Source organism: Eulemur rufifrons, chromosome 7, assembly GCF_041146395.1.
Source record: "Eulemur rufifrons isolate Redbay chromosome 7, OSU_ERuf_1, whole genome shotgun sequence".
Lineage (NCBI taxonomy): Eukaryota > Metazoa > Chordata > Mammalia > Primates > Lemuridae > Eulemur > Eulemur rufifrons.
The window spans coordinates 784,537-802,150 of record NC_090989.1 but is presented as its reverse complement, the minus strand read 5'-3'; the positions used below and the strand labels follow the sequence as shown (position 1 = coordinate 802,150).

Genomic DNA, 17,614 nt, shown 5'->3' with positions numbered 1-17,614 from the left:
CCTGCCGGCCCGCACCTGCCCTCCCTGGGCCCCTCCCCACCTACCCCACCTCGAGCTCCCGCAGCAGGCCCTGGGGGTCCCTGCCAGGCACACGCCTCTCGATCCAATAAAGGCTTTGAACCCACCCGCTTGCCCGCTCCCGGGGCCCCCTCATGCCTCCTCCCGCCCCCGAGGGGACGCTGCCGTCCACACACCCACCAGGTTGCTTGTGCCCCACGTACCCTGAACCCCCTGGCCCAGCTCTGCCCTGGTCGGGCCAGCTGTCAGCGCCAGGTGCTGGCCGCCCACACAGACCCCAGGCATGTAGACTGGTCAGCCGTGGCCATCGAATCCACTGGGCCAGTCGGCTCTGGGTTGAAAATGATGCCACTTGATCAGGGAACCCTCCCTCTAACCCCAGCCAGGGCCACGGCACTTTCAGAGTGCTCCATGGCTTCCGTGAGGACATCTTGTGGGCAGACGGATGACAGGTAGGTAGGTACACAGGTGACAGGTAGGTAGGCAGTAGGTGACAGGTGACATTCAGACTCCCGGGTCCTTCAGGCTCACCCCTGGGAAGCGCCACACCGAGCCCCAGGCGGGCGCTCTGCCCTCGCCGTGCGGGAGGCGGCTTGGGCCGCCAGGACAAAGCAGCGCAGACTGGGCGGCTTAAGCAACAGGATGCGTCGTCTCGGCTCTGGGGGCCGAGGCTGGAGACGGGGGTGTCGGCGGCCGAGCCACAGGAGCAGGGTCTGTGCCAGGCCTCCCTCCTGTTCCGGAAGCTCCTTGGCGTGTGGCAGCGTCACCCCAGCCTTCACACGGCCCCTCTGCCAAGCCAGTCTACCCTCATCTGTCCCTGAACCATGTCCCCTCACCATGACCCTACACCTGTGTTCCTTCACCAACATCTTCACATCAAAGTCACCAAACCAACGTCCCAACACCAATGTCCACAAACCACTGTCATCTCAGCTGTGTTCCCTCAACAATGTTTTCTCCCCAGGGCCCGCTCGTGAATGCCTCCACCCCAACGTCCTCTCATGAACGTCCCCACACCAACACTCCCCCACCAACATGCCCTCAGAAAGATCTCCACACCAATATCTCCTCACCGTCACCTCACCAATGTCCCCACAGCAGTGTTCCCTCAGGAACATCCCCACATAAATGTCCCTCACAAATGTCTTCTCACAAACATCCCCACACCAACTTCCCCGAACCAAGGAACCCAACCAACTCCCTCTCACCAACATAGCCATAACAATGTCCCCTCACCAATGTCCCCATACCTAGGTTTCCACATCACCATCTCCTCACCAATGTTTCCACATCAGTGTGCCCTTACCAACATTCCCAACGCCAGCGTCTTCACATCAATGTCCCCTCACCAATGTCCCTACATTCACATTCCCAAACCTACATTCCCCTCACCAGTGTCCCCACAACTGTCTCCCCACAGCAACACCCTCTCAGCAATGTCCCCAAAGCAACATCCCCATCCCCACATCCCCTCACCAATATTCTCCAAGCCACTGTCCCCTCAGCAACATCCTCTCACCGATGTCCCCACACCGTCCCCACACCAACATTCCCCTCGCCGTGTTCTCACCAGCGTCCCCACACCAACATCCCCACGTTCAATGTCCTTACACCAAAGTCTCCACACCGATGTCCCCGCGCCCAGGCCTCTGCGGTATCTCCGCACCAGGCGTCCTCCCAGCTGTGCCCTCAGCCCTGTGCAGGGCGGCCATGGCAGCGTCCCCACCCCACAGTGCTGAGCAAGCAGGAAACGGCTCCCGCAGCGACACTTTCAGGCTCACCTGGGCTTGTTCGCACCTCTGCTACTGGCTTCTTTTCATAAAGGTGGTGACAGCCAAAACTCCCCCCCCCCTTTTGGGACAATTGAATCCATTAACTCTTTGCAAAAATGATCCGTTCCAACCACCTCGTCCCACACACTCTTAGGGAATGTGCTGGAAAAAAGGGTTTCCATCTAAACCTTCCTCAGCCTTTGCTGCGGCATCCCAGAGGCCCCGTCTCCATTTCTGGTTAGAGGGCTGGAGGATTGGAGAGGGGCCAGGATGGGGACAAGACACAGGACAGGGCCAGGCACGGGTCTCCTCTGCCCTCAGGCACGAGCGGGGCTCAGGGAGAAAACTGGGCCTTAAGTTAGCGGCTCCTCACCGGGGCTGCGTCCAACCGCCCTGGCCCCCCAGGTTCCTAGAGATGGAGCCTCGCTGGGCAAAGGTCTGGGACCTGCATCCCTGACTGGGCCACAGTGAGGGACCCCAGCAGCCCAGCTGACCCCCCCAGGGCGTCTCTGTGCCCCACCCACCGGCAAACATTTCCTTCTCGGTTCAGTTCTGGCACCGCCCGCAGGACGCGCTCCCCCGAGGTTCTGAGAGGGTCCTCACCAGGCACCAACCTCCTCCCCAAGGACCCCAGGGCTCCAGAAACCGCTACTCCCTTCCTGCCCCAGAAGCCCCCCTGCCCACACTCTGCAGGGCTGGGCGTCCTGGGGAGGCGGGACCATCAGCAGGGGCTCCTGCCCAGGTCCCCAGCCCTCGAGGAACAGAGGGGCCAGAGCCCCACACTGGGGCAGTTTCTGCACCAGCCCAGCAGCCCCGGGCCCCACCAGACCCCACAGCCCCCAACTCTCCAGGAGCTCAGTCTGCCCCCGCAGAACCCCACTGGCCCACACCCAGCACCTGCCGGGGTGCCTGGGGACCCACACCCGGCTCAAGGCCACCAGCCGTGGTCAGGCCACAGCAGGAACTCGGGGGCTGCATGCACGCACGGGAGGACCCTCCCCACACGCTCTGTGGGAGCACCAGTCGCTGCCTGTGGGGACCAGCGTGCAAGGGGCACAGCCACAGCCCTGAACCTGTGCGCTCCCGACGGCTCCCGCGGAGATGCCCAGGAACACCCTCGGGGCCAGCGGGCCCACAGGACCCCTGGGTCTCACAGAGCTGCTGTCCCTTCCCAGGCAAGGGACCCTGCAGGGGGACATGGGACCACCCAGCCCTTCGCTGGCCAGACTCCGCCCACCCAGAAGCTCCACCCTCAAGCATGCCGGGCCCTGCCCCCAGGTCACCCCTGGGAAACATCTGCAGAGATGACCCTTGCCCTCTGCCTTGGGCAGCGACCTGCGTCAGCTGGGGCTGCAGAGAAGGGAGGCGGGGACGCCAGCAGGAGCCGGCACTGGGGCCAGGCCCAGCTGCAAGTGGCCCCGTTGTGGCCGCAGCCCTGAGTCTCACTGGCTGGTCTGCCGTGCCTGTGGCTAGTCACAGGAGTGACGGGGGACATGGGGCGCACACCTGGGAGGCCGGCACTGCAGCCCTGGGTGCCCCCACTGACCTGCCACGCGGCGGGGGCAGGGCTGAGGGGGACGGGAGCAAAGGCAGCCGGGACCTTGACCACACGCCCAGGGTCACCACCAGAGCCCGCGTGCCCCTTGCGTTCGTGCACACGCACAAGTGCACACAGACGGGCACGGACGCCACAGGTGCGCAAGGCGTTGCTCACGCACACGTGTGCGCACTCACACGCAAGCTGTTCCTGTTAACAAGACATCGGCGCGCGCGAGTCCACGGCTGGCTTTTCTCACTGCCCTCCGCGGAGGCCCCACGGCAGATCCGCCTCCTCCCCTCGCCCTGCGCAGCCGCGGCGTCGCCCTCCTGGGCCGGGCTGGGCGGTTTGGCACGCAGGCCGCGCTCTCTGGCGCGTCGCCCCTTCAGGGCGGTTTGCAGGAGCTCCTGAGACTGGCCCTGCCACCCTCGGCCTGCCCTGGCTGCCGGGCGTTTCTTCCTTCCAGGGGGATCCTTGCCTTTACCTTGGGTGATGACGTCCTTTTCCAAAAACAAGCGTTTTAAATTTTCAGATGGCAAAGTCTTTCCTATAAGGCATTTGGGGCGCTGCTGTGCTTAAGGACATACTCCCCAAATTATTTTCTTTTAACATCTTGTGCTGTTGTCCAGTAAGCACTCACGCTTCCTGGTTCTGTTTGCATGTGGCAGCCCGTGTGGAGTCACTGGGGCTGCAGTGAAAGCTCCATGGAGAAGTTTCTCCGAAGGCAGCGGGCTGGGATCGGGGAGGGGCCGGGAGGACGGCGGCGCGGCCCTTCCCTGCGCCGAGCTCCTCCTGGCTCCTCCTGGAGCTGGGCGTCCTGCCTTTCCCCGCGGGGCTCTGTCCGGGCCCCTCCCTGGGGCTGAGGGCCATGGCCCCCAGGTCCGCACAGGCCCCGGTGCCTCAGCTCCTGTGACCCTCAGGCCCCGCTGCCCCTGGGCCGGGCCCGGCCCCGCACACTCGCCCTTTCCCTCCAGCTCCCACAGTCTGCTGACCTCGGAGCCTGCCCCTGCCCCAAGGCCCCAGGCTCAGGCCTCGCCCTGCCCCCAAACCCCAAACACACTACGCAGGTTTGTGTCGAGACTTTACTGGCCACCGCAGCTGACCGAGGAGCGCCCAGCCCTGCCAGCACCCTCAGTGGGGACAGGCCCCCCCAGCTCCCCCACCCTGTCAGTGGCCTCGTCTGTCCTCTGGGCCCCCACGGACAAGCTGTGTCCTGCCGCACCGAGGACAGCCGGCCCCCACCCCGCCGGGCTGCAGAGCCTGGCGCGGCCTCGCGGCGTCACTCCCGCCGGGCCTCCAGGCGGTCCAGCACCAGTGCGGCCTGGGTCTTGGCTTCCTGCAGGAGGCTGGAGATGCGCCGGTGGACCTGAGGGACACGCGGGGGTCCCGGTCACCCCCTGCACCCGCCAGGCGGCACCTCGGCCCGCACTGCCCACCCGCTGCCACGGCCAGTCGGCCGCCCCACGTCTGCGAGCCCAGGCCCCGGGCACTGCGCCCGCCACCCGCTCACCTGGTCCTTAAACGCGTCGTCAGTGATGTCCTTGAGGTTGACGAGCACGTTGAAATACGCACCGAACACGCCCGTCTCCAGGGCTTTGGCCGCCACCTGCAAAGACCAGGGAGGGGACTCGTGACGGCGGGGCCTGGCCGGAGTCCTGGGAGCGCTGGCGCCGGTCGGCCGAGGCTCAGAAACCTGGGGCGGCCTGGGGTCCCTCTGGGGGGCTGCGGTGGGGCTGGGTCAGGGCAGCTGAGGCGCGGTAGGCCCCGTTCTCCACACAAGGAGCCCCAGCACGGCCGTGCACGCCCCACAGAGGGAGCTGGCTCCGGTGACAAGTTCCGCGGGACTTCTCATTTCTCCACCACTGAGCTTAGAGAAGGAAACCCCCTCCTATCCCAGCAGCTCCGCCTCCCAGGCGGCCTGGGCCCGGCTGCCCCGCTGTTCTCTGATCACCCTTCCAGAGACAGGGTCCTCCTTTCCAGGCCCCGCCCAGGGCCTCTTCCCGGGGACAGAGGAACACTTCACTGGGGCCTCAGGACCAGATGCTGAGAGCAGGTGCCTTTCACGGGGTCTCGGGGTGGCTGCAGGGGGCACAGAGCCCACGGGCTCCGTCCCGTGTCCGGCCTGGCTGTTCCTGGCCCCGGGCCACGGTGTCCGTCAGTGGGTCGTGCACCCACGTCCACGCGGCCTCGGCGCCGTCAGAGCAGGGTGGGGGGAGGGCCCTGAGCTGGGCCACGTGTGCGGTGGCAGGACTCGCTCTGCAGACACGTCTGGGTCTCTGCCTGTCTGCGGCACAACCTCAGACGGGGTCTTCAGACAAGCCAGCCCCACCGGAGCAGGCCAAGGTCACCCAAGAGGGGCCCGTGAGGTGAGGTCCCCAGGCCCGGCTCAGCCCAACACGCAGCCGTGGGCTCCCTCCCGCCCAGCCGCAGGGGGCCGGGACCCCTGGCTGTACCTGCAGGTCCGACCGGCAGGCCAGGTTCCCACACAGGGCCAGCTCCCGCAGCACCGGCCACAGCGAGGCCACCGTCTCCGCCAGCACCAGGGGCACAGAGACCGCCCGCCTCAGCCCCTCCTGCAGGGCGGCCGCACGCCTGGAAGGGGCAGAGCGGGTCAGAGCCCGGGCGCCCGCACCCCGCCCCGCCAGGGCTGAGCAGACAAACCGAGGAGGGGACGGCAGGAAAATCGGTTGGGAACCACAGACCCCCCCCAGGCGCTGGAATGGCAGAGGCCACCACAGCGTCTGGACGGCCCTGACCCCACCTGCCAGCTCCCCAGACACAGAGGCCCACGGCCACTGCCGGACTCACCTGTCCCTGTCCTCAGGTGTGTCCTTGGGCAGCTTCATCGCCTCCTGCCAGAAAAGGACACAGAAAGCCACCGGGCAAGTGCCCGTGAGTGAGGACTCTGTCCCGGTCCACGCAGCAGAGACTGGGTGGGTGTGGGACAGGGGAGCCCCTTCACCGCCCCAGTTGGGGCTGCCCACTCTGCAGACTGGTCAAGGGGCCACAGGCCCGGCAGGTTGCGCCGTAGGGAACAGGACGGACCTGCTGCTGGGACCTGGGGTCTGCATCCCTTGCGTAGCCGGGGGGAGCGTGGGGTGGCGGGGGCGGCGGGGGCGGCGGGGGGGGGGGGGGGGCCGCAGTGGGTGGTCAGAGATTGGGTGGGGGCTTGCAGAGGAGGCAGGTGGCGCCCTCGGGGGCCCTTGTTTCCAGATAAGGAGACTGAGGGTCCGGGAGGTGCCCTGAATCCTCACAACCTGCAGGAGAGAGTGCTTGGGCGGCCTCCCCACAGCGCCAGGCTCCTCCCGCGCCAACTTCGCTTTAAAAATAACGCAGCAGCCTCTTCCCCTGGGTCTGGGCGTAAGAACTCAGGCTTTGCGGAAGGAGAAACACCAAACTGCAAAAGCCCCCGGGTCCTCCCTGCCCCCACCCCAGCCACCACCTTCTCCCTCAGGGTTGTGGCTTCTCAGCTAGGGCCTCAGACCCCACCGGCGGTGAGCCCACCGGGTCTGCACACCCGAACACCTCATCAGCCACAGCCGGCACCCACCCCAGCCACCTACAGGACAGGGCAGGGGGAGGGCGGGGGGATGTGCCTCTTCTTGTTTTGGAAGATTCAGCCAAATCTGTGCCCAAAAGTTGCCATCAATGGCCCCTCCCCCGCCACGGAAGAGAGAAGACCCCTGACCCCGACCAGAACTGGCTCCGTCCCCCATTCTAGCAACTGCAATTGATGCACGGAAATACCCGGCACCTCCCACAACCAGCGGGGTCTCCCGACTGCGTGTCCGTGGCTGCGCGCCCCTCCCGCGCCCTCTGCACGTGGGTTTGTGGATGGGCAGCAGGTGCGTCACTACGCAGACCTCCGCGGAGTCCACCTCGCACGCGGCCAGTGACTGCGCACCTCGGTCAGTTTTGTTCCCCGTGACATACTGTGAGGTTGGTGGTCTCGGTGAGAGAGGGACGCAGCTAGCTTTTCGTTCCATCTGGAAATCGCTTATACATTCGGTGCAGCACGAGGATGTTCTAGAAGTCCCTCTCCTCGCTGCTCCCAGGAGTGCGGCCGAGCTGGCGCTTTCCTCCCTCGCGCTCATGTGTGGGGTTATTGATACGAGGCTTTGATCTCGCCGTTTCATTTATGTTTTCTCTAAACCACACATCTTTTCTGTGCATTTTTATTTTTCTTCCCTGCCTTTTAATTAAATTTTCATTTATGTACTTTCCCCCCTACTTGTTTTCTAATCATTTACCTTATTTCTTTGAAAATTTCTAAAGTTAGGGTTGTCTCTAAATTTTCAATCTTTATGTTGAAGCTGATGCTTCGCTCTAGGCGCCTCTCCAAGGCTCACGTTCACCAGACCACGAAAGTCCAGAACACGTGACCTCGGCCCAGGGAGGCCCTTTAAGCTGTGGCACGAGACACAGAAAAGATAAAACGAAAGACTGACATGTTCAAGGACATAAAGATAAAGAGTCCTCGTTGTCAGAAGCCACCACAAGCAACGTCCAGAGAAAAACAACAAACTCGGGGAAAGCTGAGCCCAGAACGCTGAGAACAAGGCCTGACTCTCCCTGCGTGACATAGTGTCACACAGCAGCGCGGAAAAGCCCTCAGAGAAAAGGGGCAAAACGTCTCCACCGGACACCGCACTACGACGGGAATAAAAACCGCTGTCACACGTATGACAATGCGAGAGCAAAGCGCGGGTCCGTCTGCCGCCGTCGCGTGGGAAAGGGGAGAGCTGGCGTCGCGACTGCTCCAGGCAGGAGACCGACCCGTGCGGGGTGTGGGGGCGCGGGGGCCAGACCCGGGCACAGACTCCTGCCTGCCTGAATTCTGAGCCTCCTGAAAGATTTACCTATTTTAAAAAGCAAATAAATGAAACAAACTTTAAACATGACTGCAAAAAGGTGATAGATGTCTACACCCTCCAAACAGGACAGGGCTTCTGCTCCGGTGGTCACTCGGGTGTCCCCAGCACTAAGGGAGGCCCGGCCGTCACCGTGGGGGTCTGCCTTCTCGTGTGGAGTGTGCGGGGCACAGCCCACGAGGCCGGCCTTCCTTCCTCACGTGGCCTCGCAGGACAGACGGCTCCTGTCCCTGAGGCCTCCTGGCGTCCTGTGTCTGGTCTGCGGAGCTCCCGGGCCACAGCAGCCGCGGCCGTGGGAAGGGCCTCCTCGGGCTGCTCCGGGTCTTGGGCCCCAGCGCACACGCAACCAGCTCTGTCTCTCTCAGTCTCTACCTCTCTCTGTGCCTCTGTCTCTGTCTCTATGTCTCTGTCTCTGTGTCTGTCTCTATGTCTCCATATCTGTGTCTCTGTCTATGTTTCTGTCTCTCTCTGTGTCTCTGTCTCTGTCTCTCCCATGCCCCCTCCCTGGTCTGGAACCCTTGGACACAGCTGGGCTTTCTGCCCTGGGCTGGAGGCAGCTCCCTGCTGGGTGCCCTGAGGCTGACCCTGAGCTGGGTTCTTTTGAGCCTGTTTTCCATTCCCTGCCTCCTTTTTTGTTTTATGGCTGAAACGTCTCTCTACCCTCTCCAAGACCACTAATCACCAGCTTTTTCTCTTTCGAGGTTCCCGTTGACCTCTCCGTGGAACCTGCAGGACCCAACGGAGCCAGGCTGCTGGGAGGGGCCCACTGTCCGGGCCCAGCACCCCCCACCCACCCACACCCCGCCTGAGTGGGGGGTCAGCGTGGCCCAAATGGCCGCCAGGTGCCCCCCAGCCACCTGGTCTCCAGCTACCGGTGCTCAGGCAGCCCCACGTCCACTCAGGCCTGGGCAGGGGTCGCTGTCCGCAGGGCGAGCCCCCGCAGCGTCCCGCACTCACCAGGTAGGAGGCGAAGGCCTGGGCGTCGGCGTCCACCAGCGCGGTCAGCTCCGCGGCGGCAGCGTGGAAGGGCGGGATCAAGCGCCGCATGGCCGCGTCCAGGTGCTCGAACTGGCGGCGCCCGTAGGTCATCAGGCCGACCATGGAGGCCAGCGCGGCGCCCTGGGCGAGGGGCGAGCTGTGGGGCCGCGGAACACCGGCCCGGTGCCCAGGCTACAGCAGAGGGGTCCCGCATGGGGGGCCGCGCACGGGGGGCCCGCGCTTGGAGTTCCGCAGGGAGGTCTTAGCATCGGGGTCCCACGCATCGGGGTCCCACTGCATGGGGTTCCGCAGTGGGGTCTTTCGCATCGGGGTCCCACTACATGGGGTTCCGCAGTGGGGTCCCACGCATCGGGGTCCCACTGCATGGGGTTCCGCAGTGGGGTCGTGCACGGGAACCCGCCGCAGTGGGGTCCCGTCGCGCCCCTCCCCAGCACCCTTCCTCCGACCCCGCTCACCAGGGCCGCAGCCGCCGCCGACACGGAGCCGCCCCCGGGGACCGCGGAGCGCGCGCCCACCTCGCGGACGAAGGCGCACAGGGACTTGTCCACCAGGCTCTGCTCCGGCCGCCGGTCGGGGACCAGGTACCTGCGGGGGTGGGCGTGGCCCAGCGGCCGGTGACAGGGGTCCTCCTAGGCTCACCGCTGGGGGCAGAGCGGGCCGCGGGCGGGCGGTGACCCCCAGGGGTTCAGTGAGGGGGCAGAGGCCTGGCTGGGGTCTCACTGCGTCCCCCATCCCCCACACCCAGGCTTGGCACAAGGCACCGGCTCACAGAGGACCGAGCCAGGCTTGGGGGAGGGGGTCGAGGCGGGAGGAGGGGCGCGGCGGAGGGAAGGAGGGGCCGAGGGGGCGGGGCAGGGGTCCTGGGCCAGGGCGGGGGAGGGGCGCGGACTCACTCGATGACCCGCTCCTCAGGGTGGAAGGGGGACAGGGAGTCCAGGCCCAGCCGGTTCACCACCTGGAAAGGGGGCGCGAGGGGGACACAACCTCAGCCCACAGGGACCGCCCTGCCTGAGCAGGTTGCGCCTTTTCGTGGGGAGCTGGCAGTGTGGCTGGCAGGGGCTCCCCGCGGAGCCTGCCCCTGGCTGCCTCTCCCAGCCTGGGGTGCACAGGCACCCCTCCCCCAGTTAGCCAAAGGGGAAACTGAGGCCCAGGGACAGGAGTTGCCCACTCATGTCCCTCCTCCTTGTCCCACAGCCCACACCACGCTTGCCCATCACTGAAAGAGGCCAACAGAAATGGTCTCTTTGGACAGGGTTTTAATTGTTTGGGTATCAATGTCTCTCCAGTTCTTAAAGTCTGGGAACAGCCCAGATTCACCTAAACCTAAAACTTGAGTGTGAGGAAAAGTGAGTTTTACCTAAAGTCAAAACAAAGTTGTAACAATCCCATTTAAGATTGGAATCCATTCTGCAAAAGCCTTCCAGAATGCCTCTGCCACAGGCCAAGCCCGGGCCGCGGGGCCCTGACTGGGGGGAGAAGGGGAGAGTCCCGAGGGGGACGAGACCGCGGGAGGCGAAGGTGCCCCGAGAGGCTGCAGAATCAGCGGGCAGTGAGCCAGAGCCCCCGGCAGAAAACTCAGAAGACAAATAGAATTTTTTTTTTTTTTTTTTTTTTTTTTGAGACAGAGTCTCGCTCTGTTGCCCGGGCTAGAGTGCCGTGGCATCAGCCTCGCTCACAGCAACCTCAGACTCCTGGCCTTAAGCGATCCTCCTGCAAAGAGCAGCAAACATGTTAGTAAGGTACAAATCAATGTGGGCGAAGCGAAAGCTTCCTACAGAGAAGGGGTGAAGTTAGAGAATTGTCACTGGCTGCTAAAACCGTGGCTGCAATTTCAATAGATAAACAGCGATTTATCCACCTGTTAAATATCTTAAATACCCTAAAGTACCTCCCACAGAGTATTTGTTAATCACAAAAGGGAAAAGAGCGAATAGCCCTGGACGAGGTCACCACCCTGCCTGAGGGGCGAAGCCGTGCCTGGGGCCCCGTGGACACAACGTCACCTGTGCTGTTCCTGCCAAAAATGCATGACCACATCCAGTCACAAGCAGCACCAGACCAGTCCCCACTGAGGGACACTGTACAAAACAACTAGCCTGTACTTTTAAAGTCTGTCAACGAAGGAGAAGGAAGACTGAGGAGCTGTTCCAGGTCAAAGGAGATAAAGGACGTGACTCAGTGCGCTGCGTCCTGCCAATGCATGGTGGCGGGAGGAAAAGTGTCTGTGACGGAGCTTCCTGGGACGCTGATGCGCTTCGATGATGGTCTGAAGATTATTAGATACTAAATTATATTAACGTTCGGTTTCCTCATTCTGATAATTGTGCTGTAGTTACGTAAGAGAATATCCTTGTTCCTAAGAAACACACCCTGAATGTGCAGGGCACGGTGGCTCACGCCTGCCGTCCCAGCTACTGGGAGGCCGAGACGGGACGACTGCTTGAGCCCAGGAGCTCAAGTCCAGCCTGGGCAACACAGCGAGACCCCATCTCAAAAAACAAAACAAAACAGAAATACACCCTAAACAAATTAAGGGTACAGTGTCTTCCATCCACTTCCAAATGGTCCAAGAAAGAATATGTGAAGTGCCTCAGAAAGGCCTTGCGTGGGGGGACAGACACCTCTGCCAAGGCTACGCCCAGGGCAGGACCTGGGCCCGGACAGGAGCTGGGTGTGGGGGTATCCAAGGCACAGGGGTCCACGGGACAAGCAGAACCACCTTCTACAAGAGCTGGTCTAGGGACAAGGACCCAAGTGCCCCAGACAGACACACTCAGATCCGTAAGCCCTCAGGCCTGGGGTGCAGGGAAGGAGCCCGAGGGAGACCGCTCACGTCCTCCCACGGGAGCATGGCTGGTCCGGGAGGAAGACCGGCAGAAGGGTGTGCTGTCCTCTCCGTGGAATTTTTAGAAGTGAACATATAGATCTCAAAGAAAACCTCAATAAGGTCCCCAAAATGAAAATAAAAATTGAAAATCTCATCTTCCAAACACAACTCAACAGGACAAAGGAGCAAGGAGAGGAGGGGGAGGGAGGCCCGGCCACGGGTGGGGTCCAGGCAGGGCGAGAGCCTGGGCACCCCAGACCCGCTCCTGAAACACGGCACCTCCCCGCCCACCGCTGTGCGCCCGCCGCACCCCTCCCCGGGAGCCCGGCCCACCAGCCTGACGCGGTGCTCCTCCTCCAGCACGAAGAGGTTCTCCCTGTCGCAGTAGAAGGCGGCCGCGTCCAGCAAGGCCTTCAGGGGCACCAGGCCCACCAGCTGCGAGCCCACCACGGGGAGGCTCAGTGCCTGCCGGGGCACGGGCGGCGTCAACACAGGTGGCCGGGCTGGGGCTAGAGCATGTCCCTGGGGGCACCTGCCCTCACCCCACTGCGACGGGGGTGCCCTGCTCGCCTGCGCTTCTCTGCAGGTCTCCTCGTAGACCGTGTGCAGCGCCGTGACCTCAAAGTCCAGGAGGTTCGTGGACACCTGAGCCAGGTTCTTCTCATCCAGGTACCAGCCGATGGCCTGAACCTTCTTCAGACGCCCCGGCTGCAGAGGAAAAGCGTTTCCCAGCCCGGGCCGAGAAGCTCGCAGGCCAGGGTGACCGGGGTGGCCTCTGGAGGGTCAGCCTTCGGATTCAGAGCAGGCTGGGGAGGGGCAGGGAGAGGCCCCGCCCACCACAGGGAAACTGAAGCCCACGGGTCAGGCACCAGGATGCCCAGAGGCCGTGTGGACACTGAGGTGTGGGGCCGGCCAGGGTCCCACCTGCTCACCCAGAGGTGCCCCTCAGCCCCTCATTCCTGGGGTGACTGAGTCCACGTGAGGGGGACCTCGGACACTGTCTTCAGCCCCGGGACAGAAAAGAATTTGGAGGTCACTTTGCTTTCATGTTGTGCTTATGGACAACTGAGTCTACGGTGGCAGGGGGACAGCTGGGGACTCTGGGGGCACCTGGGGGAATGTGGGGCCACCTGGGGACACCTGGGCTCAGGCAGCAGCTGCCTCCCCCCCACTGTGAAAACGCTGTAGTGTCCAACAGGTCCAGCCCTGCCCCTGTGGAAAACCCCCCTAAAGCAAGTGCACCCCGATTTCAGACATCGGACCCTCAGCGGGGCCCCTCCTGCAGGGCGTGGACGCTGGGGCCGGGCTGGTCGGCAGTTCTGAGACTGAGCCCCGTCGCGCCAGAGCCCCGTCCACAACACGTCACAGCCTCCTGGGTGACGCTCTCTGTGCCACTGTCCTGCTTGGGGGCTCAGCCTCGGACCCTTCCCCGAGGGCACCTAGGGGTCCCACAGGGTCAGCGCTGAGCACCACCCCACTGCTCACCTGGCCCTGCCCCCGCCCACGGCCCTGCCCCTGCTCACCTGGTCCCGCCCACGGCCCTGCCCCTGCTCACCTGGTCCCGCCCACGGCCCTGCCCCTGCTCACCTGGCCCCGCCCACGGCCCTGCCCCTGCTCACCTGGCCCCGCCCACGGCCCTGCCCCTGCTCACCTGGCCCCGCCCACGGCCCTGCCCCTGCTCACCTGGCCCCGCCCACGGCCCTGCCCCTGCTCGCCTGGCCCCGCCCACGGCCCTGCCCCTGCTCGCCTGGCCCCGCCCACGGCCCTGCCCCTGCTCACCTAGTCCTGCCTACGGCCCTGTCCACAGCCCTGCCCCTGCTCACCTGGCCCCGCCCACGGCCCTGCCCCTGCTCACCTGCCCCCGCCCACGGCCCTGCCCCTGCTCACCTGGCCCCGCCCACGGCCCTGCCCCTGCTCACCTGGCCCTGCCCCTGCTCACCTGGCCCCGCCCACGGCCCTGCCCACAGCCCTGCCCACGGCCCTGCCCCTGCTCACCTAGTCCTGCCTACGGCCCTGTCCACAGCCCTGCCCCTGCTCACCTGGCCCCGCCCATGGCCCTGCCCCTGCTCACCTGGCCCTGCCCATGGCCCTGCCCCTGCTCACCTGGCCCCGCCCACGGCCCTGCCCCTGCTCACCTGGTCCTGCCCACGGCCCTGCTCCCGCAGGTTGAGGGCGATGCGGTGGGCCTGCTCCTTGGTGCTCAGCAAGTTGACGTTGAACGCGATGAGGAACTTCCGTGCCCCCGTGGCGGTTGCCCCCCAGCTGGGGATGAAGGAGCTGGGGCCAAAGTCAGGCGCCCACTCGGCCTGCTTGAGCTGCAGGGAAGTTCGCCCCAGGTGAGGTGTCCCCCACGGGAGGGGCAGCCCCCGCTGGGGTCTGGGGAGGGCCCAGGGCCGCCCACCCCTGCCAGGAGGAGGGGGCAGGGCCCAGCCCCAGCCCCCCCCCCCCACGGGGCGGCACCTTCTCGGGGAGGGCCTCGTACTCCCCTGCCCGGATGGCGGGCAGGCTCCTGCGGCTGGCCGTCCGTGCCGCCTCTCCGTACAGGAACACTGCAAGCGGACCCCGCGGTGAGGCTGACCCTGGGGACAGGCCCCCGCGGCGCCAGCTCCCTGGCGGACGGCAGTGTGGCCGGTCCCCGCCCCTGCTCAGATGCCCCTGGAAAAGGCCACGGCTGGGAGGGTTGGGACCCAACGTGTGGGACGCTAAGGGCAGGATCCTCGCGTTTCTCTTTAACATGTGTTTTCACTGTGTGACAAACGTGGCCACAGAAGGAGGAACGGAGAAAAGAACAAAACCCGCGAAAAGCCCAGATGCGGGGTGTTCAGCTGTCCCCACCTCACACTGCAGCCTGTGTGGCCCTGGTGGCCGAGACTGGATTTTGCTGGGGGACGACGGGGGGACGGCCCACCCGCCAGCCCCCACGAGTGGACGCGCTTTTCCCAGCTCCTCTCCCTGTGATCCGTATGGTTTTCTTGACCTAGTTAATTCTCCAGAGTGGAACTGTTCTGTCAGAGATCATGGGTTTCTAAGGCCGGGGGGCGGGGGGACCTGGGACCAGGGACTGGGGACCGGGGACGGGGGGGGGGGGGGGGGGGAGGGGGGCCACACCTGGCACGTGCAGCTCCTCCGCCAGCCGCTGGCCAAAGGCCTCCGCGCAGAGCACACACTCGTCCATGCCGACACCCCGCACGGGGACAAAGGGGCAGACGTCCAGGGCCCCCATGCGCGGGTGCTCCCCTGTGGGCGGGGCGGGGTGGGCACGGGCTCCTCTGTCCTCAGCCCCAGCTGCTCTCGCCACGTCAGGGACGGGCCGGCCCAGCTCCCTCCAGCTGCTGCAGACGCCGCAGCGCCCCACTGGGTGTCTGGGGACCGTCCCCACGGCCAGCGTGGAGCAGCCTGAAGACCCAGAGGGAGTTGGGCACCTCTGGGATAAACCCTCCTCCTCCCGACAGTCAAAAGTAACTTCCCAGGGGCCGCCAAGCTGGACGCTGGGCTCTCAGGGCGTCCTGGCCGGGCTGGAAGCGGCTGGTTTGGGCCAGGGTCCACCGTCCCACCCCACTCCTGGCAGCGCAGAACCCAGACCGCGCTCACGGCATTCAGAGGCTGGCGATGCCTCCGCCGCGGTCAGACCCAGCCTCGGGTGAGCCCCCAGATGACCAGCTGCCCAGCCCTCTGCCTGCCCTGCCCCCACGGCCCCCACCGGCTGCCGTTCACCACCCAGGTCGCTTGTGAATCCCTCCACGTGGCCCCGGTGGCCAAGACCCTGGCCTTTGGGCCGGCTCCTCCTGTGTCCGCAGACCTTTGACCCTGCCCGCCCCCGCTGGTGTTTGGCTGTGGGCTCCCGGCACCCTCGCCCCAGGGGCCTGCTCAGAGGCTGGCTGGGTGCGGGGAGGCCCCACCTGTCCATGGAGGTCGCCGTGAGGGGCAAACTGTAGCCACACCTCGGACAGCCCTGCGGACAGCACCCCCAGCCCCTGCCCTGGGCCCTCCTGCCCCCCAACGCCCCTGGATGAGGGTCAGGGCCCCCCACCTCCAGCCCAGTCTCACCTCGGTGCCGGCTCATGTCGATGAGCCGCGAGGCCACCCGGGCGGCGCTGAGGGCCCCCTCCACCACGCGGTCCGGCGGCCCCACGAAGGTGTAGACGGTGCGGTTGGTGGAGGGGCCTGCGTCCACGTCCAGCAGCGTGCAGCCCGGGGTCTGCGAGATGGCCTGGGAGATGGCGTCGATGACCTGGTGACAAGCCCAGCCCCCGCCTGAGCTTCCCCATGGGGAGAGCAGGAAGGGGCTTCGGAGGTGGCGGCGGCCCACGGAACGGGCCTGGGAGCTCCACAGAGCGTGAGCCCCAGCCCAGGAGCCGGTACTCAGCAGCCCGGGTCACCCCGCCGGCCCGGCCACGCAGGCCCACATGCGGGGCGGCAGGGAGGGCAGCAGGCGGAGCCCTCGGGAGAGACTGCCCTGGGGTGGCAGCTTGGAGAAGGGGACACAAGCCAAGGCCACGGCGCCAGGCCCAGCCCCCATGCGGGGGGCAGAGGGCCAGGGTGGGGGAGGGGCCTGAAGGGCCTGGAACCTTCAGAGGGAAGATGGCTCAGCCCCCACCCTGTCCTGGGCTGGGTGGCCGCTGGACCTCTCTGCGCTGTCTCTTCCAGGTAAGTGGGTGGCAACAGCACCTGCCTCCTAGGCTGCAGCGTGGGGGCCACACACTCGGGGGACAGTTTTGGGTGGGTCCTCGATGGGCCCGTTCTCAGAGGAGAGCACCGAGGCCCCACCGGAAGCCCCCGAGAGATTCCTGGGCCCACCACCAGCCCTGCAGTCCCACCCACTCCGTGTCCCCTCCCCCGTGGGCACCCGGGACCCACAGGAAGCGGCTCCGTGGGGGGAGCCCTGCCCCCGCCACACTCGCTTCTCCTCGGCCTCTGCCGAACCCCTCAGCTGCCCCTGCCAGCCCCCCGGAAGCTCAGCCAGCCCCATGGGGGCCTCACCTCCTGGCTGTTCCCCTCCGAGAAGTTGGGGACACACTCCACCAGCTGGGACATGGCTGGCGCGGGGTCGGAGGCTCGTCTCAGGCAGACGGAGGGAGGCGGCTGGGGCCTCCGCACCGCACCGGGGCTTTATGTGCCCGGCAGCACCTCCCTGCCGGCTTCTCATTAACCAGCAGTCCCCGAGCAAACAGGGCGGACGCGGCTGCCCCCCGAGGGCCAGGAGGGGCGGCTCCACCAACCGGGGTGCAGCCCCCAGGAAGGCGCAAGAGTGAGGGGCCCGGGCTGGGGCTGCCTGCCAGGGACCCCGAGAGGCCCTGGCGGGGGGGGGGGGAGGTGAAGTCCCACCCGGCTACCACCAAGGGCCACCGGGTGACCCTGTGGGTGACCCTGCAAGCAGCCCTCAGGGGCCCCGCTCGGCAGAGGTGGCCCAGGCAGGCAGGAGGGCCTTCGGGGCGGGTGTGCTCTGGGGGTGCGTGTACCTGTGGCACGCCTGTGTGTGACTAAGATGGCGTGTTGCTGGGTGCATGTGCACGTGGACCACGTGTGAGCTGGGCTGCCGGGGGCCCTGAAGAGGCCCGGCTCTCCCGGCTCTTGTGTCCCGCGGCCGGAG

General features: G+C 65.5%; 1 protein-coding gene across 5 annotated transcripts; it reads right to left on the bottom strand.

Moving 5' to 3' along the window:
• Nucleotides 1–4,395: 4,395 nt before the first annotated feature.
• FTCD (formimidoyltransferase cyclodeaminase) lies at nt 4,396–17,299 on the bottom strand. 5 transcript variants are annotated; one of them, XM_069474880.1, is made up of 14 exons: nt 17,005–17,262; nt 16,072–16,255; nt 15,133–15,261; nt 14,485–14,573; nt 14,160–14,339; nt 12,595–12,732; nt 12,358–12,489; nt 10,091–10,152; nt 9,653–9,782; nt 9,156–9,317; nt 6,136–6,179; nt 5,781–5,919; nt 4,838–4,933; nt 4,396–4,673 (listed from the first exon to the last, which is right to left on the bottom strand). In XM_069474880.1, exons 1-14 carry the CDS (start codon nt 17,056–17,058, stop codon nt 4,410–4,412), a joined length of 1,803 nt encoding a protein of 600 aa, XP_069330981.1. In that variant the 5' UTR covers nt 17,059–17,262; the 3' UTR covers nt 4,396–4,409. The 5 variants fall into 5 exon arrangements, 4 of the variants coding, with proteins under 4 accessions (XP_069330981.1, XP_069330983.1, XP_069330982.1 ...); XM_069474882.1 differs by having other exon boundaries at nt 4,550–4,693; nt 17,005–17,251; XM_069474881.1 differs by having other exon boundaries at nt 4,550–4,693; nt 12,358–12,732; nt 17,005–17,259.
• Nucleotides 17,300–17,614: the final 315 nt, after the last annotated feature.

Coding starts and splice junctions, on each gene's coding strand:
- FTCD (XM_069474880.1), bottom strand. CDS start 17,058: ATGTCCCAGCTGGTGGAGTGTGTCCCCAACTTCTCGGAGGGGAACAGC. Junction 16,256..17,004: donor CGGAGGGGAACAGCCAGGAG/GTGAGGCCCCCA, acceptor GCTTGTCACCAG/GTCATCGACGCCATCTCCCA. Junction 6,180..9,155: donor AGGCCTTCGCCTCCTACCTG/GTGAGTGCGGGA, acceptor CTTTTCTGGCAG/GAGGCGATGAAGCTGCCCAA.